General features: G+C 44.6%; 1 protein-coding gene across 1 annotated transcript; it reads left to right on the top strand.

Moving 5' to 3' along the window:
* Window positions 1–35: 35 nt before the first annotated feature.
* On the top strand, window positions 36–13,155 carry LOC123428771 (glutamate receptor 3.1-like). Its single transcript, XM_045112922.1, has 24 exons — window positions 36–1,136; window positions 1,224–1,316; window positions 1,403–1,476; window positions 1,666–1,724; window positions 1,807–1,855; window positions 2,372–2,469; window positions 2,690–2,724; window positions 2,795–2,896; window positions 3,236–3,294; window positions 3,378–3,552; window positions 4,391–4,564; window positions 4,744–4,843; window positions 6,313–6,370; window positions 6,463–6,568; window positions 6,819–7,000; window positions 7,917–7,974; window positions 8,182–8,239; window positions 8,338–8,431; window positions 8,992–9,308; window positions 9,424–10,775; window positions 10,864–11,141; window positions 11,708–11,739; window positions 11,836–12,242; window positions 12,333–13,155. The coding sequence occupies exons 1-24, from the start codon at window positions 750–752 to the stop codon at window positions 12,771–12,773; spliced, it is 4,788 nt and encodes a 1,595-aa protein (XP_044968857.1). The 5' UTR covers window positions 36–749; the 3' UTR covers window positions 12,774–13,155.
* Window positions 13,156–23,987: the final 10,832 nt, after the last annotated feature.

The raw sequence follows: 23,987 nt of genomic DNA, 5'->3' as shown, positions 1-23,987 counted from the left end.
TTGCAAACCAACCTGTGGTTGGATGGTTAGGAGGACTGTGGTATCCTTTGCCCACCAGAGTTCAAGTCCCAGACTTGACGTTGGTGCTTGCATTTTCCTAGATTTATTCCAGGTATTTCGGCGAAGTGCTTTCAATGGGAGGAGACGTTCTCGTCGACAACGAAGGCGTCAGTGGCGACTTCATCAATCTCAAGATGATGTGCCGGCTTAGTCTCTCGAAGGTGCTCATGTGAGCGACTTCGATTGTACTCTGCTTAAAAAAAAAGACTCCCTTGTTGCTTCGTTGGCTGTAGACAGTACACGGCAGCTGTAGATAACATGACTATTTTTTTGTTCTGTTATCTGGTGCCCGGGGTTTACTCCTCGTGTTGGAAAAAGGACCCCCGTGCAAGCAAATGTATTTGCATATTTCTTACAAGAAAAATTTGCCTTCTGCATATCCTAATTTCTAATAAAATAATCGAGGCATAAAATATATTTTTGTAAAATAAACAAATAAATCATTCTGCCTATGATTCCCTTCTTGGACCGTTTCTATAGGGTGAAATAGTTGGAAAACTCTGCAACATTGGGCTTCATGCCACGGCCCATACGCATGCCCTCGGCCTTCTTGGGCCGAACAAACAAGTGAGACCAGCTTGTCAGTCTCGCCCATCAAAATAAACCCCAGAACCATTGCCCCCAACCTCGCCCCACCCTTTCTCCCCCCGCCTTGCCGCCGCCGCCTCACGCGCGCCCCTCCTGCTGCCATGGCGAAATCATCGTCGGCGACGGCGTCGGGCACTAAGAAGCGGAAGTCTAAATCCGGGGCCCTCACCCAAGAGGAGGTGAAGTCGCTCGGCCTGGAGCTCCTCTCCTCGCGCGCCCATCTCAACCACGCCCCCACCCTCCTCGCGCTCCTCTCCCCCACCGCGCCGCTCAGCATCGCCCTCGAGGCGCTCATCTCGCTCCAGTCCTTCTTCGAGCCCCTGCTCCCCTCCATCCCCTCCGCCTCTGCCGCCGCCGCCGTCGCTGCAGGAGGTGCGAGCGACGACCCCGAGCTCGTGTTTGGGGCATGGCTGCGGCAGCGCTTCGAGGAGTTCGTCGCGGCGCTCGTGGAGCTCAGCGTGTCGCCGGACAGCGGCGACGCGATCAGGGTGAGTTCGGTGGCAGTTTTTAGTATTCATTTGCGTGTTCGGCGATGGTGATTTGGCCAATTTAGTATACGCATTTGTCTGCAACAGGAAGTGGCGCTTGATGCGTTCATGGATTTCGTGAAGCTGGGGAAGGACGGGAGTTTCAACTCAGCAATTTACCACAAGTTTCTCCATGCTGTAGTAAGTTTTCCTGCCTAATGACGTGCTTCCTGCAGCCAGAAGTAGCGTTTAGTCCCTACTCTTTACATGCTTTCAATCGTGTGCAGGTTCATGCTACTGATTCGATTGATGCTGTTCTAGAGTTGCTTGGGTCCAAGTACGCTAAGTATGCTGATGTTTGGTATGTGGTGACCACTCTTTCAATTATTACTTCTATATATTTGATTTATAGTCAGAACCTTGAAAAACTTGATTCCCTAAGAACTTCAATTGTAATACGTTGGTGGTATTGCTAACTTAGTGGAATAACCACGATATTTTTATAATATGATCTTGCAATGCACTTATTTTTCTCCAATTGCTCCTGCAGTTTTTTTACTTATACTAGCTTAGATAAGATCGCCAACAGTCTGGGCAGTCAAACCACTGGTAATATCTCTTGCTATGCGTAGTTTGATTTGCCACATGTAACTTCCTACAATGTGGTTAAGTTGCCCTTTTTTTTAACCAGGCTCTGGAAAAGATGGCTTGCAAAATGGGGATGACGGGGCTAAAGACAGGTATACTTCAGATTTTTATGCATGCATATTTTAAATCCTGAACATCGATGTAAGCGTGTTAATGCTACTTCATGAACCAACTGTATTGTTGGACCCTTTCCATAGGCACACTTTTTTTTCCTACCTTAAGGGCTAAACGCATGCTATTCTGCATCATATCTACTGATATTGTACAGTCATGTAATGTTGCTTGTGTACCATGTTCTACCTTTATCCCTGCAAAGTCATTTGCAAAATTGCAGTTGGATTATACTCCCTCCATTCCTAAATATAAGACTTTCTAGAGATTCCAATACAGACTACTTAAGGAGCAAAATGAGTGAACTACACTCTAAAATATGTCTATATACATCAGTATGTAGTCCGCATTGAATTCTCTAAAAAGTCTTATATTTAGAAACGGAGGGGGTACATGGTGTGAATTATTTAGGTCATAATTGTTTGTAGGCTCATGCCATACAAGGCTTTCAAGCGATTGTTCTGTTTCTTATGTTCTTCTGTTTCTTGCCTTAACAGGAGTGCTATCTGTGTACACAATGTGTACAATATTTTGGTGCATATTCCCGCGTTGGATTTTAAGAAGGAAACAAAGTTTGATATGTGGAGTACCGTCGGTGTGTATTTTCTGGCTAATCCTGTAGGAATGATCTTCCTCTAGTCTTCAGTAGCATTTGTGTTGTTTTTTGCACTTTTCATGCCCCCCCCCCCTCCTTCCCCCATTGTCGATTTTCCTTTTTCCTTGAGAGTTTGTTAGTTCACTTGCCTCTTATGTATTTACATTAATTTTTATTAGTGCGAGTTCTTTTTCTGACTTTTTGTGTTTTTGACGGGAAGGCCTTTCTTCAAAAGGAGAGAAGGACACCTCTGAGGTACTTCCATACCTTAATGAAGTAAAATATACTGGCCAGTTTCTAGTGATTAAGCTTTCGAGTATTGCAGGGCTCCTCTGCTACGCGTATAAGCAAAAAGCTAAAATTGAAGTTCACCAAAGCATGGCTGGCCTTTCTGAAGCTACCACTTCCACTTGATGTCTACAAGGAGGTAAAGCTATCTTTCGTTATTTTCAGCATCTGATAAGCAATAATTTCTCAATTGCTTCTTCTTGAACTGTCTATGAATGGTTATATCCATTGCACCTTAATTTAGAAATTGCTGTTGCTGATTTCCTCACTCCTTTTTTCTCATAAAACTATGACCATGTTTATGCAAGGGGAATTTATTTATTATACTACAAGAACTGTGTAGCCACTTAGGATGATGGAATAATTGGTAGTTTACCATTGTTGTTAAGAATAATTGGTTTTGTATTCTAGTTATTATAAAAATGCTTGAATTACCAATGTTAGTTGCGTAGCTCTAGTGACAGTTTGTAATCTGCAGGTCCTTGCCACACTTCATCAGAATGTTATTCCTTCAATGTCAAACCCAGCCATCTTGTGGTAGGTTGTTTATGTCCATTTTGTTCATAGTTGTACTTTGTCTGACGTGGTATCTCAAGCCTTCATAATTTTTCCTGTTGAAGCGATTTCTTGACTACATCATACGACATAGGCGGTGTTATCAGTGTGATGGCCTTAAGTGGTCTATTCATCCTTATGACACAGCATCAGCTTGAATATCCAAAATTCTATGATAAGCTCTATGCATTACTGACTCCTGCTGTGTTCATGGCAAAACATCGGTCAGTGTTCTTGCAAGTAAGTAGCTGCTCTCAGTAAATATAAGTGTAATATTATGGTTTCACTATGAATGAGTATTGCCATATTTTACAATGGATTAAGTTCTATGAACTAAAAGGGGTTTCCGAAGGACTGCCAGTCATCCAAGCTATGAATCCATTTCACGTCAACATTTTCATTCATGATCTTACAAGTGCTGTCTAACCATGCACACCTTTGCATCTTTTGAATGCTGTTCCAGAGCCATGTCTAACAAAGCCAAATTTTGTTATTTCTGCTTATCAACTATTTGTTGGCGGAATGCTGTGGAATGCATCATGTTGCCATATTTAACCAACAAACGACAAGTTAAGCATGCTGTTGAAAAAGTAATGTACTACCATATATATTAGATTAGACTTGTTAGGTTAGTTAACCATGAATCCTGTAGCCTGCCAAACTTGAATATACCTTAAGATTATTTGCATGTGCATAAGCAATGATGCATTGTGATGACACCTACTTCGGCATTTCTTTGTAACCCATCTATTTTGTCCAGCCATTGCTGCACCCATTGAAGACAAGTCCATAACAGTAGATGGAAAACAAATATAGATTACAGTACTGCGCCCTTAATCTTGTGCCAGTGACTGCCTGTGGCAGCGAGTGGATCATATCAGCGGATCACTATTAACCATCTTTGAACTCTGAACTATCAATCTTCCAGCCTTGAATCTGGATATGATATCAACTCTTATTTCACGGGTTGGACAAACAAACATGTTTCTTTTGTTGCTTATTCTTATGAATATGCAGATTGTTCATTCTTTTTTATTGTTATCTATTTATTATGACTTTGTGTTTGATATTTTTGCAGCTTCTGGATGCTTGTCTGAAATCTTCGTATCTTCAAGCATATCTTGCCGCTTCATTTGCAAAACGATTGAGTAGACTCGCCCTTTCAGTGCCACCAGCTGGAGCTCTTATCATCATTGCTTTGATTCATAATCTGCTGCGGAGGCACCCATCCATTAATTTTTTGGTTCACTGGGTATGTTGCTTTATTGATCCAGTGTGTATATATCTCTGTGCACCTAAGAAACCATGTGTTGGTAGCATATTCGCATAAGCTCACATTTTCTATATTGTGTTCCGCAAGAGCCTTTTTGTTTTGTAATTATTTTTGTGTTATTCCATGAGCTAATTCCAGTGCTTTCTGTTCTCTTTCAGGAAGTTGCTCAGGATGATGGAGAAGCTAGTCGACCTAAGAAGATTGGTGCTGACCCTTTTAACAATGAAGAGACAGACCCTGCAAAGTCTGGCGCAATGCGTAAGTTTCTAATCATATCAAACAAACTTTGTCTTCTCACTTCTTTTTCTTTCAATCCTCAATCTGTCCTAGGACAAAAGAAGCAAACAGTTGTTCTGGTATCGTGAAGTTATTCATGACATTCATTGGGTTTGTATATTATCTGGCTCAGTTTTATCATCGAACCAAGTGCCATTGGTGTTTAAAAGAAAGATAAACCCCTCAACTGGCCACAACTTTTTGTTTCAAAGGGGAAAGTGTTACTCCCCCTTGGCCTTCGGAGTAGAACTAACCGGATATAGGACATTGACTAGTCGTGTGTAGCCGAGTCCAGTATGACTTGCGGGTAGCACCACACTTGATTAGGGTACCCCAGTCCAGTGACTTCACAACAGCCTGCACATAACATAATAAAAATAAAAATCATGATCGGTGATCACAACTCGAGATTCTTTTTGGCCCCCACATAACATGTCGAAATAAAAATCATGATCTCAACTCTAGTTTCTTTTTGTTCATCCCAAAGCATATGTTTTAAGATAACTGGTTTGATGACAGATGGATGATTTGAACATATGAGCCCTACCTGGCTACAACTTTTTGTTTGAAAGGAGAAAGCGTTACACTCCCGATCAACCTACGGAGTAGAGATTAACAGGATATAGGACATTGACTAGTCCTGTGTAGTTGACTCCAGTATGACTTGCAGGTAGCACCAAGGCCAAGTCGGTTACCTGAGTCTGGCGGACATGGCCCAAGTTAGCTGCCAGAGTCCAGTGACTTCACAATAGCCAGCACAACATAATCAAAATTAAAATCATGATCTCAACTCGAGTTTCTTTTTGTTCATCCCAAAGCATATGTTTTAAGATAACTGGCTCGATGACAGATGGAGGATTTGAACATGATGATGACACCTGGAGCAAAAAAAGCACCTAGGGCTTTCTGAAAAGAGGAAATATTTTTGATGATTATGTAGTTTAGGTGTTGTTTTTGTGCTAATATTGGGTAAGTTTTTCTTTGTTGAGTTCAAATAACATGTAGTTTAGGTGTTGTTTTTGTGCTAATATTGGTTATCTTAGGTCTTGGTACTTGGTTATCTGTAGAAAGATTATTGCATGTTGTCCAGGTTGTCATGAGGTTTTGATATCTTTGATATAGAAATGTAAGGATGACTGGTAACCTTAGCTATAACTGGTGGGTACTTAAATAAACTTGACAACCAGCTACACTGCTGTTTGGTTGCTACTGCACTAGACTAGATGGAAGTCTGCTGGATGAGCAATGTTGGTGAGACAATGACAGTGGCTTCACTTGCCTGTTCTTCCAAATTATAGCTTGAAGCAACTTTTGTAACGAGTTACTGGGGGCCATTGCAATTCAACATGCAAGCATGATTGTATCTTTGTGGCAAATGCTATTATTTGTCTATTAGATCTCGTGGACAGTTTATTGCCTATCATATATTCATCTTCGATGATGCATCGCAGGAAGTTCTTTGTGGGAAATAGACACACTGCGCCATCACTACACTCCTGCAGTTTCAAGGTATCAGGAAGACGACCCAGTGTCCTTATTTCAGTGGCATCTCCTTTTTCTTGTTTGGTTATTCAGCTCATTTCATGTGATACCGCTGCCAGATTTGTTGTGTCGCTTGAAACTGATCTCACTATTCGGGCCAAAACAATGGAGATGAAGATCACAGACTTTAGTTCAGGCTCCTATGCAACAGTTTTCCGAGATGAGGTATGCCTGCATTGTGCCCGTCTGACTATGTTCACCCCCGGCTTTATGCGTTTACTTATTTACCGCATGTATAGTTTGCCGAGATGAGGTAGGTCTTCACCACACCTTCCACTAGATATTTCCCTCTGGTTTGTGTGTTCAAGCCTGAGCCGTGTCCTTATCATAGAGACCTATCTGCTGCCACTTGACGCTCATTATTAAACATCACTATGGGTTTGCTAAATTTACCAATCTTGAATTTGAATTGTAGGCCCGGCGGCGGATAAAACAAGTCCCACTTGCGTTCTACAGAAGTACACCAACATCTTTATTTCAAGAGTCGGATTTTCCTGGATGGACCTTTGGGTGTCAGTCGAATACCGGGGCGCAAGCTAGCGTAGAAGGAAATGCGGTCCACACGCTAGAAACCGTTGATGCCTCACCCGCTAAAAGGTCACGGGTGTAGATCTCAGTAGGGCCAGACAGGGTGTATCATTTCATTGCAAGTGCAGTGTTTTTTGGAAATATTGCCTCAAAGCTATTTTAGCAGTACCCCAGTGTTGTAACTCAATATATGAGGTGAAAGTAGTGTAGCATAAAACCATGTGAGGAAAATTTTCTTCTGGCTACGGCCGATCTAAGATGTAATCTTGAATTTTTGCCTGCTATTTATTGTAGAGTAAATGCCATTTCAGCTTTAGCAATCATGTGTTGGACGAGGGATATTATAATCCATATTTATATTTGTGGGTCTATCATGCAATGATATTCTCTTTGAAGAATCTATTGAAGAAGATGGATTGGTTTATGCACGTCAGCCACGTTGTTTAACTTGTGGGCGAGGGCATTGTGACCTGATTTAGAAGGTTAGAGTTTGCACTTTACCAATGGCTACTAAGATATTGGCATTTTACCAATGGCTACTAAGATATTGGCATTTTACCAATGGCTACTAAGATATTGGCAAGTCCACGTCATGCTACCAACATGTTGGTATTTGGAGCCCACATGAAATACAGCGTGTTATGAGGTATGCCATGTGGGACGGGTGTAAATGGCAACAGTAGAAAATATCTCATTCATCTGGAGTAGTATCTGGCCTAACGTCGTCTTCATTTGTCTGTTGGGTCTAGCAGCCTGTGCCCTACACAGCGGGGGCTCGGATGAACGGAGGCTGTTGCTGCTGCTGACCTTTCCAGGTACTACGAAATGTGGATCGGGATTGCCGAACTATCTAGTCCATCCAAAAGCCCAACCCCACACATCCTCAGGTGCCAGCCCTCTCCCACTGCAAACATCTTACTGCTGCCTCAGTTTTCCCTCGGCTAACTTAACTGCTGCTCTAGGCCATCTCCACGCATGATTGCAGGCAGCTGCCATCGGATGGGGCCCTCGCTGAGTCAGCCGACCTGACAAGGTTCTCACGGGCACGCACATAGCCTCCCCACAGAGGACGGCGCGGGACGTGCTACGGGGGTTCGGCTCGGCATCACATATTCATTCACATGCGTACAAGTACAACCACGTCGTCTGTCGATGTGTTCCGGTTCGCTCCTCTTGCAACCTCCAGCCACATGTTTGACATGAGGGCCTGAGAGCTTTCTAGACAATAAGATTACAATTCGTTGCTCCAGATAATGACATGGGGCAGGCTGGCTTTAACAGGCCAGACAGTCGTTGGCATCTCGACCTGTGCGGTGAACCGGCCTCAGAAGCAGCACCAAAACCCCTGGTGGTGGTCTCACATTTGGTGACGCTTCACAAGGCCACCACCAGAGCTAAGTAAGCAGCTCTTGTTCGCACGGGCCACCGGCACTTCACGCCCTTCTCGTGTCGTCTGATTATTAGAAGCAACTGCCGACCAGAGCTTCTTCAGGCCCAGCGGTAAGAGTGATCACCTCCCCCGGATTCTCATCTCATAAAGAAAAAGGGGGAAAGAGAGAGGTTGAGGGGTCGATTCTTTGTTTAATCCTGCATGTACCACGCCTTTTTGGATTCCCCTAGTTGTTTTCCTCAAAAGAAGATTTAATTCCATGTCAACCTCGTGGAAGATCTTTTTCCCTTGCTCCTCGCGCTCATGGGGATCTCGGTGGTTGAGTTCATCTCAACACCTTGCTTTTTTTCCCCCTTTCTTATGCTTCTTATACGGTTTCTGTTTGATAAGCATGTCTTGAGATGAAGGGCCTCTTGATTTCTGAATCTTCAAAGGTAGCATCCGCTGATTTGTGTCTTGGGGATGCTGCCTTCCCAGCATTTCTTGTCAGGAGCTGTCCATTTCTGTTCTGTTGAGCCCCTATTCATATTGACTTATGATTTGTCCTCCTGTTTTTCCCCCTTTTCTTTCAATTGTGAAATTCATGCTCCTGTAATATGTTGAGTTATAGCTAGTCATCATATCTGCTTGACATGCATCATCAGGAAATTTTTGTTTTTGTTCTTCACAGCCTTTCTGTCGTTGAGCTGAAGGATGGACGCCTAAGAACACCTCAGCAGTCTTCTAGACTCGCCATGAAGTTCACACTCCATTTTTGGGGCCTTTTCTGTTGTCTGTATGCACTCAGCAAGAATATCTATGCGAGGCCCGATACAGTGAGTGTTGGAGCTCTTTTCACATTCAATTCCACAATAGGGAGAGCTGCCAAGATTGCCATTTCTGCTGCTGTCAATGACATCAACAAAGATTCAAGCATCCTTCCAGGCACAAACCTGGTTGTCGAGATGCAAGATTCCAATTGCAGTGGCTTCGTTGGCATTGTGCAAGGTACTTCTTTTATGTGTTTTTTTTTGGAGCCACCGAATCATGCAGATTTATGTGATGACAACAATATCACCCCACATGGTATACGACTTACGAATTTCTTTGTTGCATTTGTTAGCATTGCAATTCATGGAGAAAGATACAGTTGCAATCATCGGCCCACAATCTTCTGTCATCGCGCATGTTATTTCTCATGTTGCAAATGAACTTCAAGTGCCTATGCTGTCCTTCGGTGCAACTGATCCAACTCTCACGTCACTTCAGTTTCCTTTCTTGGTGAGGACAACCCGTAGTGATCATTTTCAAATGGCTGCTGTTGCTGACTTAGTCGACTACTATGGGTGGAAGCAAGTGACAGCTATATTTATGGATGATGATTATGGAAGAAACGGCATAGCCTCTTTAGGTGATGAACTTGTCAAGAGGCGAGCTAAGATCTTGTTTAAAGCTGCAGTTAGGCCAGGAGCAAAAAAGAGTGAAATGGCTAGTGTGCTGATCAGGGTTGCACTGATGGAATCTCGGGTTGTAATTCTGCATGCAAATCCTGACTCTGGGCTTGCACTTCTCTCGCTGGCACGCAATCTCGGCATGACATCAAGCGGGTATGTGTGGATTGCAACAGATTGGCTCAGTTCATTCCTGGATTCATCGCCACGCCTCGACAGCGGATTACTGAGCACAATGCAGGGTTTTCTCACATTACGCCAGCACACAGAAAATACCAGAAGGAAGAGGATGCTAGCTTCGAAATGGAGTGCATTGGTAAAGAAGGATAGTGTCGATGACCAGTTCTTGATTAATTCGTATGGGTTTTATACTTACGATACTGTCTGGATTCTTGCTTATGCGCTGGATGCATTTTTCAGTAGTGGCGGAAACATTTCTTTCTCAAATGACACCAAGCTACATGAAGTTGGGGCAGGGGGTCTGCAATTGAACGCAATGACTGTCTTTGATGGGGGGAGGCTGTTACTAGAAAGGATCCACCAAGTGAATTTCACGGGTGCAACTGGCCCTGTAAAATTTGATACAGATGGTAATCTTATCCGGCCTGCATACGACATCATTAACATAGTAGGATCTGGTCTGCGGCCAGTTGGTTACTGGTCCAACTATTCTGGCCTGTCCACCTCGTCGCCTGAGACTCTTTACATGAAACCAGCAAAACGTGTTAGGGGAGATCAGAAACTCCACACTGTGATATGGCCAGGTGAGACTACAGTAAAGCCACGTGGATGGGTGTTTCCCAACAATGGAATTGAGCTGAAAATTGGAATTCCCAATAGGGCAAGCTACCGTCAATTTGTGTCAGCTGACAATAACACCGGGACGGTGCGTGGTTTCTGTATTGATGTGTTTCTTGCTGCAGCAAACTTGTTACCGTATCCAGTTCCATTTAAGTTTATTCCGTTTGGTAATGGTAGTCAGAATCCAAGCTATCCAGAGCTTATCAACAGTATTGTAACGAATGTAAGTTGACGTTCTTAAAATCTGCACCGCTTATTACAGTTAATAATGTATCTGTGCAGGTGAAGTACTAATGATCTTTCATGTCTAGGACTTCGATGCTGTGGTAGGTGATATCGCTATTGTCACAAATCGTACAAGGGTTGTCGACTTCACTCAGCCATATGTTGAGTCAGGGCTTGTGGTACTTACCTCTGTTAAGAAGCAAAGCTCGAGTGGATGGGCCTTTTTGCAGCCATTCACCATCAAAATGTGGTGCGTCACAGGGTTGTTCTTTCTTGTCATAGGAACGGTGGTTTGGCTGCTTGAGCATAGAATCAATGATGATTTCCGTGGGCCTCCAGTGAAACAAGTTATCACTGTATTCTGGTAAGGTCTCCCAGTATACCAATTGGAGCCATTTTTTGCTGATTTTTTTTCTCGAATACGCATGAGTGTGCGTATCATGCATTAAAGATGAGAGAGTGGGCAAAGCACCCTCCACCCCAAAGTGTTGCAAGTTATCCATTTTTTGCTGGTCATCCTGTACAAAGCCAGCAAATTATGTTGGGTCTTTTGTTGGCATCTCAGTGCAGTTCTAGATGTGCCAATAAAAAGCTACTCTTCTGTGCTGTCATTTTAACACGCATATATATAGATGTGAGCCCGGGGATTAGACTTGTTCCCCGCAGACTTTACATTAAGTTAGAAGTGACTTCGAACCTGAGTGTAGGTGGGCTTGCAGCCATGTACTCTGCATCTCGTGAGAGCTCTTTTTTAACCAAATCACTTCTCTTCTGAAAAGTTTTTTTAGGAAGTTCTACTTTTGCACTCGGTATAGATGATCAGTTGAGTGGGCGCTATGCCGGAAATTATCATAATCTAGTTTCTTGAACGATGCAAGGGTCTTGTTTGCTTGAGGTTGATTACATGTTGTATTCACTTTGCTTGTGCAGGTTCAGTTTCTCAACTCTGTTCTTCGCGCACAGTGAGTGAAAGGCAACTCTTAACCTTTCTACATACTGTACCATTGATGAACATGTCCCAGTCGATTCACTAAAGTTCTTGTGCATTTTTATCTTAGGAGAGGACACGAGAAGCACCCTCGGCCGCTTTGTGATCATCATATGGCTCTTCGTGGTCCTCATCATCCAATCCAGCTACACTGCCAGCTTGACCTCCATACTCACCGTGCAGCAGCTCATATCTCCAATCACAGGGATCGATAGCTTGATCGCCAGTGACGAGCCCATCGGGTTTCAAGTCGGCTCCTTTGCGGAAAGTTACCTTGTGAACGAACTCGGTGTCTCGAGATACAGGCTTAAAGCGCTCGGTTCTCCGGACGAGTATAAGCAAGCGCTTGAGCTTGGCGCTGGCAACGGAGGCGTCACTGCCATCGTCGACGAGCGTCCCTATGTTGAGATCTTCTTGCTCCAGCATCCCAAATTCGCCGTGGTGGGTTCAGAGTTCACCAAAAGCGGCTGGGGCTTCGTGAGTTTCTTTCTTTCTGTCTGTCTGGCCATCCTAGCTAGTTTGAGTGAAAATTATGATGCAGAGCTAAACTGGACGTTGATTGCCCAGGCGTTCCCGAGGGACTCGCCGCTGGCGGTGGACCTGTCGACGTCGATCCTGGCGCTGTCGGAGAACGGCGACCTCCAGCGGATCCACGACAAGTGGCTGGCGAACGACGCGGCGGTGTCCATGTCTCAGAACAACGAGCTGGAGTCGGACCGGCTGCAGGTGTACAGCTTCTCGGGGCTGTTCCTCATCTGCGGCGTGGCGTGCCTCGTCACCCTCGCCATACACGCCGGCATCCTCGTCCACAAGTACTGCGAGCAACAGCGGCAGGTGTCGGCCGAAGGCAGCTCCCGCTCCAGCCGCAGCAGCTTCCAGGCCTTCCTGTCCTTCGCCGACCGACGGGAGATGGACACCCGGATAGCGTCCAAGGACAAGGCGGCAGGAGGAGACCACTCCGTCGGCGCGGCGTCGAGTAGCAGCGCCAGCACCGCCGCGTCGTGCTAGAGAGACGGACGGTCGGACGGACGGCTCCCGGTTAAGCTTCCAACGTAGTAGTAGTAACTAGGTGCGACATGCAGCATATAGCAGTAACCCCCGACGTAACGTAAGTAAGTAATTTAATTGGCGCTGTGCTGCAGAGTGGCCTCTCCTCGTGCTGCAAATGTTCTCTCTCCTCGTGCTGCAGAATTGTAGAGATGCGTAAGCTGTTGTGCACATGGAGCATCTTACAGTGCCAGCTCCCGAGCAACTGTAACTTCTGGTCTTCTGCTGCGTCCTGCCGCTTCCTATATACAACGCTAATATAACTATCTGCTTTTGGGTTGTGTCTTGTACTGTTGTACAGTTGTACTTCCTCTGTAAAGAAATATAAGAGCGTTCATCTAAACTGAGGGAGTATGTCTGTATGTCAGTTTTCAGAGGCCGGCGATGAAGATCTGGTGAGCGTGCTCATCCCAGTGGCTGGCTGGCTGGCGCTCGCTTATCGTTCGGTTGCTTTCGCTTTGCAGCGTGAGGCCGTGGCCCAAGGAAATGGTCCGCCTTCGCTCGCGGTGGCGCTTTTAGATTTAGCCCTTGCACGCGACGTTGGCCCAGTAGAAGCTTGCGTCCTAACATGGGTTCATTTTCTGTTCTTCTTCTTCAAAAAAAAAAAAACATGCGTTCATTTTCTAACGTCAAAAAGGAAAAAAAAATATGGGTTCATTTCCTGCTGGATGAAGACTAGACCGCGAAGTTAGCGCTTCAGTGTGTGTGTTGTCTGTTCGCCCTATCCACGCGGTCAGTCGAATGTGATTACGGCATGGATGAATGAACTCAACCGCATTTCATGGCGGCGATGATGGTACGCATCAAGATGGCCTCCATTTTATGAAGGCAATTACGAGCTCACAAAGGTTAAAGAAGGCATGATCGCAGCACAACTGCCGTTGCCGTGCTCATTGAACCAACACACCCGTTGGCCCACTCTACTGCCCAGCCATCACTTGAAAAATCCGTTCGGTTTGCCCGTGGCAGCGAGCTGTCCACAGGCTATATGTATAGCTATAACAGCTATACATGTACAGAGTACCCTATACTTATTACTCTGTGAGAGAGTACTGCTACTGGCTAGTTGTGATACTACCATTGTTCTAGTAGTAGATCGCTGGACCATGCATGGCCATGGGCAGAGAAACACTACACTAGCAACACACATTCATGACTCGTAACGTGACGTGACTCTCCAATCGGTGCTGTACTTGCACGACACGGGCTGTACACCCCGATTCCTTGTTACGCTCCTGCGTTACAAAACTGATTGAAGAAGAGGCCAGGCCAGGAGATCTCGATCCAAAAAGAAAGCAAAAGAAGAAGCACAACTCTGGATCTAAAACGGGCCGAAGAATGACAAAATCCCAATGTCGGGTTGTCTTGGGAAGCGCCACATGCCAATGCCATCTCCACCGGTGCGCCATCCATCCATCCATCATCCCTTGCATTCCGTGTATGGTAGGAAACGAGAGCGGCCGAATCCGTTCACATGCGATGCGCGCGCCACTAGTTTATACATCGAAATATTCTCCTCCTTATTGATCTCTTGCTTGACGCAGCAGCAGGTATTCCCGAACGCCAGGCGAGAAGGGGAGCAGGTGCGTGTACAGGAACCACCAGCATACGTTTATACACTGGTGTATGCATGCTATCTGCTACTCCCTCCCTCCGTTCGTAAATATAAGTCTTTTTAGAGGTTCAATTAATGGACTACATACAGATGTATATAAACATACTTTAGAATATATATTCATTCATTTTATTACGTATGTAGACATCTAGTGAAATATCTTAAAAGACTTATATTTAGGTACGGAGGGAGTAGGTTTTTTATTTTATTTTTTGCGATCCATGCCATCTGCTAGGTGGGTCGGCCATAATTTGCATGCCATGTATGTATATACCTGCACAGTGACTGCATTACATCCGGTGGTTGTGTGTGTGCGGCGTACGTGCGTTTTGTCGTGGGCGATGCGATGTGATGCATTATTATACCATCATCACGTCGCTGCAAATCCCAACCAACCTACGTCCGGCCCCATCCATGTGATGTGATCGCTCCAGTGGCGCGTTCGCTAGGGGACAGCACAGAAACAAAGGTCCACCATGGAGCAGAGCACGAGTATTTGTAATTAGTACTGTATTTTTTTGTATACTCTTCTTTCATCTGGACTGGCTGTTGTCTGGTCTGCACGGCATCGTGCGAAAAGGCCATGGACATGGTGTTATTTTAATCTCCTGCTGCAATGCAGTTATGCAGATCAGTGTCCCCGTGACCATGCTAGAGAGCTACTAGAATACAATCTTCGCCATCCAGGAGATGCCATTGGGCGGGCATCAGGGAAGGACGAGGCGCGTAAGGCTCGAGTAATTAAGATTCACGGTATGTCTAGCTTGGGACTAGCCTGGTACTGTATCGCAACCGGCAAGTGTTGTGCCGCCCGTAGAGTGGCAGTGGTAGCTGTGGCTGTGTGAAGATCTTGAGACGCATAGCGACTGTGAGCCACTAGGGACTACGGACATCTGCAGTAACGTTTTCGAGGATTTGAACTGATGCTGGGTAGGTATGTGGACAGGTTTCTGTTTATTTTTTATGCATTTTGCTCCGACTTGCTTGCGGCAACCACCCCGACCTATGTGTTCGGCCGGCGTACAAGAGTCGGCCGAATTGCAAAAAATAAGGTTCAAGAGCAACAACAAAATTCTTGTGGAATTCTTGAAAAATATAAGAATTCTGATGGAGATCTATAAGAATGGTCTTGTACAATGTAAGGTGCTCAGGGAAGGTGCTTAGACAAATAAATTAAATTAATTGGTCATGAATTTAATTTGATGAAGGATGAGCATAACATAAATTCTTGTTCTTCCTTCTTCCAAGAGATTTCAATTCTTCTTTCGGAGGGCTCATGATATCAATTCTTTTCTCAAGTGCCTATATTTCTTTTTCGGAGTTCCAAGTTCTTTTAAGTATCTCTTTGTGAGGCTTGATCTAAATCTTGGCAAGGTCATAATCTTATTCTTCCTCCCTTCATATCGTTGCATCATTCATTTGTATACGGTGGTCCTTCATGGTGGTTCATCAAGATTTCAATTCATTCTCAAGTCTTCATCAAGATTCTTGTTGAAGAACCTCAAGTATCCTTTCTCTTGCATTTATATGTGCAATTGTTCTTCCTTTATCCTTTGAGGTGGTGTTATAGCATTCTTGTTAGTGCAGGAGCCTCGAAGAGATTTCCTTTCAGGAATGAGATAATTAAACCCACCAATTCTATGATCATGAGATATTTGCAACCCATGATTTCTTCATTGAGCTATCTTGGTTTGGATTTCACCTAAAGCTTTTTCTATGGATTGTTGCTATCATGGTGCTTGTCATTAATCCAAGTTCTCAATGTATCCTCTTGGTGTAAGAAATTGTTCATCTCTTGTTTCCCTAAGTCAATCATTGTTTCTGTTAGTGGCTGGTTGTCACTTCATTAGTTTGAAAAGGTTTCCATAAGCCCACTACTATCTTGTTCTTTTCGTTGTTGTTTTTCCAACAACTCCGTCCAATTCTTCTTGCAAGGATGCTTGCCAAGTTCATTGGAGTTAGTAGTTGTCATTCTTTTCTTCGTTCTCTTCTTCCGTATGAGCTAGTTCATATTCTCTTGTTCCGGAGGCATTGTGATGTTGCTCTTTTGGGTCTATTTTGTTGTTCTATCAAGATCATGGTGTTCCCTTGCTCTATTTAGTGTTTGCTATGAATATTGTCTATTTCTTCTACCTTTTCGATTTTTTTGTCCCATTTTCCTACCGAAGTGCTGCCAAAATTTTCCGTGAATTATTGTTTGTTTCTCATATCATTCCTCGTCGCTTTGCAACCTTCAAGGATCGTTGGTTTCACTCGTTTGTCAAAGAAGCGACTAAGTTTTACCTCTTGTTTTCTCATCCTCTTCCCCTTTCATTCTTGGATCTCGGGGCGAGATCCTCTTGTAGTGTAGGAGAGTTGTGACAGCCCGAGACCGACGTTCCAGAAGATCCCCCTTTATTCCGTTTTCGTCGTGTGTCTATTTTTTTGTCGCATCATCATCGCATCATGCGCATCATCAACATTGCATCGGCATCCCGTTGCCGCCAGTTTTAGAAACTTGCATTCGTTAGTAGTTGTCGGTTCTCGTCGTTGTCCGCTCTGAGCCCGACCGCACACGCACGCGCCCGCGGCACCGTCGAATCCATGTTTTAAAAGTGTCTTGAAAACTTTCTCTTATCGGGGTGAAACTTGGCATGCGGTCGTAATTAGTTATAGCTAGACCATCTGTCGAATTTCGTCGCGATCGGAGTTCGTCTGGTACCCGAACGGTCGATCGTAGCGGCACCGTATTCGGTCTACCGTCGGACGTCTGTCGGTGTTTTAAAAATCGTTGCCGCGCTGCCCGTTCTCCCTCTCGTCTCCGGATATCCACTCTACACGGCCTCGTAACCGTTCCCGTGTTCGGAATTGCCCGAATCCGACCGCATGGTTGGATCCGGAACAAAATTCCGGCTAACCTAGCCCCCCCATTTGTCTATATATATACCCCCTCCTATTTTTTAGGTAGCCAACCCCCTCTCTCCTCGAAATCCGCGCCCCCATCAAACCCTAGCAGCTCCCTCTCTCTCCTCTCAGATCTGTTCTAACCCTCCATCGATCTCGACCGTCGGATCGAAGATCCAACGGCCGAAGCCCCTCCTGCTTCCTCCCTCAGATCTCCGTGAGCTCCCCTGCCCGAGCCAGCACCTCCCGTGCGCTGCAGCGGCTCCCGAGCCCCGCTCCCGAGCACCAGCCGCCGCCGCTCCTCGCGAGCCACCCTGTGCCTCCCGCCGGCAAGCTGCACCAGGCCGCCCTACCTTCCCCGCCGCCGGTCTCTGCCAGGAACGAGCCGCCCCTTCCACCGGGAACGGATCCCCAGGTCCGGATCCGCCCTTGGCCGCCGGGATCCGGCCTCCCCTTGCCCCCGCCGTCGGGATCTGGCCTCCCCTTGGCCGCCTGTTCCCTGTTGCTGCGCCGCCTCCTGTCGTGCCGTTCTGCCCTCGCCCCGAGCCAGGGAAAGGGAGAACAACGAGGCCAGCAGGCCCCGCCCTACGCGATGACCTACACGAGGCCCAGCGCCAGCGGCTGCCACGAGATGATAGGCTGAGCCGCGGCCCAAGCCTCTGCCCGAGGCCACCCCGTCGCGGCCCAGTCTGCCAGCCGGCCCAGGCCGTGACCGACCCCAAGCCCCGTGCACCAGGCCGGCCCAAGTGGAGCCCCTCGTCTAGGCCCGTTAGTAATTTAGGATTTCGGAATTATCTAATTCCAGAAAAATAGACGATATTAAACGTCCGTAACTTTTATTCCGTTAGTCGGTTCGCGACGTGTAGTATATGGTTTTGGCGTAGATTTTCGCGTAGAATCCGATTTTGCAACATGTATAATTGCTTGATGTCGTTTAGCGTGCCTAACGTCTAGTTTAGCGTGCTGTCTCGATAGGTTTATTGTCGTAGTTATTTTTCGCGCATGTCCGGATTGCCCGAATGCCTTAGATAAAATGTCCATGATTTAGGAACCCGCTTGCCATGTATTTTAGAGTAGATGTTGGTATTTTTGCGTGTAGGGATTGCCGCTCGTTTATTTATCCGTGTATAGGTTATTATCCCGCATTTACGTGTGGCGTTAATTTTGTTGTGCAACCCCACATATTTTATATGTTTTCGGGGTAGAAAAATCCTGTGCAATTAGTTTTAGCTTTTGAGAAAGTTAGTTCGCATGATATTTTTGTCGTGATGGCCTTTTGTTTAATTCGTAGGATTTATTCCGTGTTTTGTTTGATCAAGTTGTCAACTAGGGAGTTGTTCTTTGATGTTTAGTATAGCCCCTGGTAATTTTGGTTGCAATAGAAATGCATGTTTAGGTGTGGTTTGCTTGCTCTCAAGTTGCTAGAAATAGTGCTGATTTGGAGGTGCTGAAATATTTCTAAGTCTGGAATCTGTTATATTTTGTTGTTGTCTTGTCTTGCTTGTAACTTGTGATCTGTAGTGATTTCTTGTTTTGCTCGTAGTTGTTGAACCGTAGCTCCGATTTGATCGTGTCCTACATGAAACTTGCTTAGAATCTCGTGTAGTTTCATTTTCTCTTGCTGGTTGTATGTTTTGAAGTGCTCGTGACCGTCGTTGCACACATATTGCATTCATGCCATCATATCTTGCGGTGCTTGTATCTTTTGATCCGTAGCTCCGTTGGAGATGATCTCCATGTGTAAATTGCTTGAAATGATGCGTAGAATCACGTGAACCTATTTGTTTTGCTGTTTAACAACTAATTAAATGTGTTAGTTCAGATCTGGACAGAATTGTAAATTAACATGTGAGGTCGTTTCGGAGGTGCTATATGACATTTCCGACCTCATTTAAAATGCCTAGATAGATAGTTTAATTATGCTTCACCTCTTGCCATGTTTAACCACATTTAATATTGTCGTGTATCTAATCGGGATAGAACTAAATAATTAAACGTGGAGTTTCGTCAATATGCAACTCGTTGCATATTGAACTTCACTTAACGTGTAGTGTTTGATTGTGTGAATTGTCATGCCGTGTCCTGCATGTGTTCAGTTGTTCATGCATCATTTGTGTTGTGCATCGTGTGGTGAATATCGTGTGTTGATGCTTGTTTCCAGTTTTCCCCGTCTCGATAGAGTTCCGCAAGCGTGTCGGATGTGAGGACCCGTTCGACTACATCGGTTCGTGTGCTTCACGGAGTCATTCTTCTTCTAAGCGGGATCTCAAGCAAGATGGCCATTTCCCCAGATACCATTACTATCATTGACATGCTAGTATTACCGTTTGTATCGATTATGTCTCGTTGCCTACCACATGTTAAATATCAGCCTCTCAACAATGCCATGAAAACCTTCAACCTGTTCGACCTAGCAAACCACTGATTGGCTATGTTACCGCTTGCTTAACCATGTTGTTAGCGTTGTTAGTTGCAGGTGCAGTTGCTTCCATGTGGAAACATGGGTCCCTTGTCATATCACCATATTAATGATATTTAATTTAATGCACCTATATACTTGGTAAAAGGTGGAAGGCTCAGCCTTTCTAGCCTGGTGTTTTGTTTCACCTTTGCCCCCTTAGTTTCGGCTACCGGTGTTATGTTCCATAATTGAGCGCTCCTAACACGATCGGGGTTGTTACATAATAATTTTGTTAACACTGAAATGCGTAGGGAGTTAGCGCTACCCGAGGAGTAATTTTACATAAACACGGGGGCCAGTGCTGATGGTGTTAGTCCCAAAAGGACGGACTGCGGGGCCACCACGGGGCAACTCGAGGTTTGGTAGTTGTAGGCTTTTCCATCCGTCGTGTCCTGAGAACGAGATACGCGACTCCTATCGGGTTCGTCGACACGTCGGGCGGCCTTGCTGGATTAGTTTTACCTTTGACGAGATATCTTGTGCATCGGGATTCCGGTGATGCTTTAGGTAATCTCAGAGTTGAGGTTTTCCACTAGGGAATCCGACGAGATCGCGAGCTTCGTGATCGAGGATTTCTATGCGGCTTGTGGTAATTTGTGATGGACTAGTTGGAGCACCCCTGCAGGGTTAAATCTTTCGGAAAGCCGTGCCCGCAGTTATGTGGCAACGTGGAAACTTTGTTTAACACTGGTTCTGGATAACTTGAAGTTAACTTAATTAAAATATGCCAACTGTGTGCGTATGTCTCTTTCGTGAGTTCTTTCTCCGATCGAGGACACGGCGGGGTTATGTCTGACGTAGGTAGGTGTTCAGGATCATTCATTTGATCATCAGTAGTCACGTTCGTTATGCGTAGATCTTCCCCCTCTTATTTTCTTGTACTCGTAAGTTAGCCACCAAATATATACTTAGCCGTTGCTGCAACCTCACCACTTAACCATACCTCACCCATTAAGCTTTGCTAGTCTTGATACCTTTGGAAATGAGATTGCTGAGTCCCCTGTGGCTCACATATTACTACAACACCAGTTGCAGGTACAGGTAAAGGTTACTTGACGCGAGAACGTTGATTGTTCATTTGGAGTTGCTTCTTCTTCTTCTTCTTAATCGATCTAGGATGGGTTCCAGGCCGACAGCCTGGGATAGCAAGGATGGACGTCGTTCTTCTTTTCTCGTTTGTTTTCGTCCGTAGTCGGACCCTGCTCTTACTCTTGATGAATATGTAATGTACTGCTGTGACTCTGATTTATCTTGTGGCGAGTGGAAGACAATTCTATATATATCTCTTCTTTTCAGTACATGTACTTGTAACGATATCCATTCTTGCGACACGACGAGATGCGCTTCTATCCCTAACGAGGCCTTCGTACCAAATTGAGGATAGGGTCGCATCTTGGGCGTGACAAGTTGGTATCAGAGAAGTACCGACCTAGGAGCCCCTTGATTGATCGAACTTGGCCGAGTCGAGTGTAGTGAAAAACTATTTGAGTCTTAGTTATATATCGGAGAGTAGGATTCTTTTTCTCCTCTTCTATGCTCTCGTGAGGAATCTTGACGTAATAATTTACTCTACTCCTCTTCTCACTCAAATTTTTTTAGGATCACGTGGATATTTTTGGAATCTATATGATGCCGATGTGACGGAGTTCTGTCTTGGTGCCTCCTGTCTGACTTGATTTTCTTCCGGGGAGTTGAGCTCCAGGGGATTCTTGAGCACATCGTTATCATTCAGATTTCTTAGTATCTAAGAACGAAGGATGTTCGTAATTGCTTCAATACTAGTAGTGGCAATATAACCCCGATGTCCCCAGTACTGGTGCAGATTGTTCGGGAGTACTGCCATACTTTGTATCATTGTGATCACGAGGGTCTGTTGTAGATGAAGGTCCAAGATTCTGGTTGTGTGTTGAAGGATGTGATACAGGTGACGGGTTAGTATAGGAGTTGTGTGATATTACTCCTTGTATCCGTGTACCAGATTGCATGACCAGATATTTCAGGAATTCATAGGTGGCAATTCAAGTAGTTGCTTATAGGACAATCTTCCAACAAATGCATGATGTTAGGTTGGGGTTCGACATCTAGTGGATTCGTTTGTTCACGGTCGACTTACAGCGGTACACGTTGTGTCTTAAAGAGTCCTTGTAGCTTGCTATGACTCGGGGACGCTTCGTATGTCGGGTGCACTGCCTTGCACTTGATGGCTACTGTAAGGATCGAGCCCGTGCGATCCTGTCCACGAAAATATCAGACGAAATCTTTCTCATGAGTTTGTTCTGGCTTGTTTCGTAAGCCGCATCCTTTGTTTTGTTGTATATGGTAATTCAAGCTGCTTCGATGTCAAGTGGTGATTTCAGATCTTTCCTAAGAGGTGTTCTCATATTTTTATGTGAGAATGCAAATTCTTTTGCTCAAATCAATTCTCTTGTCAATTCTTGTCAACCGGAGTCGTCTTGTTAATTCTTTTTCAACCGGTGTGCTTCTCTTCAAGTGTATTCTATCCTCTATAATTTTTCAAGATCAATCTCTCAATTCTCACCGGAGTTTGTCTCATCTATCCCAAGTTTTATTTGTTTTTCCCTGCCCTCCCGCCCTTTTCTTCAATGTTTCAGTCATCATCCAAGTGCCTTTATATTCAATGATGCTTCAGCTATCTTTTATTCCGTGTCCTATCCGGTGATTCATTGTTAAGATTCTCAGGAGATTCGTGTCATATTTATTCAGTCTTGTTATTTTTTCCGGTGAATTCAATTTAGTTGTGTGTGTCATCTTATCCATTCATCCTTGTAATTCTTTCCTATGTTGGAAATTCTTATGAGCCTATCTTGTTATTTATTCCTCTCTTTCGATCCGGAGCGTTGAAGCTATCTTAGAAGTTTTTGTTTCCAATCTTTTCAATTATTTCGAGGTGCTAACCTCATCTAGTTCTCTTCATACCGGTGCAATATCTCTCTTCTAAGCAATCTTTTCTAACGGTGGTTTCTTTGAGAGGGCCCATAACCCACAGGTTCTTTCCTAGGATCTTTCCTGGCTCTTTTAATCTTTTCCGGAGACCTCTAAATCTTTTCAACTATGACGTAAGTATGAATTTCATCAGTCATATTCCTTCTTCAAGATATATTTGAATTAATTCTCATATTTGGCTCAACCTTTCATTCTTCATTATTCCGGAGTGTCTCGGTTATTCTTGGTGTTGTTCTCGTCATCATTCTCAGCTTGCAATCCGAAGGAGTGTTTCTCTCATTCTTGGTTCTTTATCTACAAGATCCATCATTTCAGCTTGGTGTCGTCATCTTAATTGTTGTCAATCATGAGTAAATCCTTTCTCGCTATCCGGTGCATTTCTGAGTTGTTTTTATTTCTCGTTCCTCCGAAGGCCGTCATTTCAGAAGATTCTTTGTTCTCAGCTTCCAGCTTTCATCCTCAAATCTTCTCAATTGTTGTCTCTTCGTTCGTCTCTCAATTATTCTGGTGCCTTGTTCTAGTTTTCTCTCAGGTGGCTCATGATCTCTTCATTCTCATGTATCTCCATTCATTCATGGTTGCCACGTTCATTTCAATTCTCACCGGTGTTTCTTGCAACAATACTTCTAGTTTGTGCTCATATCTCTCGTCAATCTTTTCAGAAGAATAAGTTGTATGCTAGATCCGTTGCTTGTCATGAATTTAATTTGATGAAGGATGAGCATAACATAATTCTTATTCTTGTTCTTCCTTCTTCCAAGAGATTTCAATTCTTCTTCCGGAGGGCTCATGATATGAATTCTTTTCTCAAGTGCCTATATTTCTTTTTCGGAGTTCCAAGTTCTTTTAAGTATCTCTTTGTGAGGCTTCATCTAAATCTTGGCAAGGTCATAATCTTATTCTTCCTACCTTCATATCGTTGCATCATTCATTTGTATACGGTGGTCCTTCATGGTGGTTCATCAAGGTTTCAATTCATTCTCAAGTCTTCATCAAGATTCTTGTTGGAGAACCTCAAGTATCCTTTCTCTTGCATTTATATGTGCAGTTGTTCTTCCTTTATCCTTTGAGGTGGTGTTATAGCATTCTTGTTAGTGCAGGAGCCTCGAAGAGATTTCCTTTCAGGAATGAGATAATTAAACCCACCAATTCTATGATCATGAGATATTTGCAACCCATGATTTCTTCATTGAGCTATCTTGGTTTGGATTTCACCTAAAGCTTTTCCTATGGATTGTTGCTATCATGGTGC

This window comes from Hordeum vulgare, chromosome 2H (assembly GCF_904849725.1).
Source record: "Hordeum vulgare subsp. vulgare chromosome 2H, MorexV3_pseudomolecules_assembly, whole genome shotgun sequence".
NCBI classification, from domain to species: Eukaryota; Viridiplantae; Streptophyta; class Magnoliopsida; order Poales; family Poaceae; genus Hordeum; species Hordeum vulgare.
The sequence above is the reverse complement of the archived record's forward strand: the minus strand, read 5'-3'. Positions and strand labels throughout refer to the sequence as shown.

Excerpts from the sequence above, each read along its gene's own strand:
- LOC123428771 (XM_045112922.1), top strand. The coding sequence starts at position 750 with ATGGCGAAATCATCGTCGGCGACGGCGTCGGGCACTAAGAAGCGGAAG. Across the intron at positions 1,477-1,665 it reads GCTAAGTATGCTGATGTTTG|TTTTTTTACTTATACTAGCT; the intron begins GTATGTGGTGAC and ends TTGCTCCTGCAG. Across the intron at positions 7,975-8,181 it reads ACCTGACAAGGTTCTCACGG|ATAATGACATGGGGCAGGCT; the intron begins GCACGCACATAG and ends TCGTTGCTCCAG.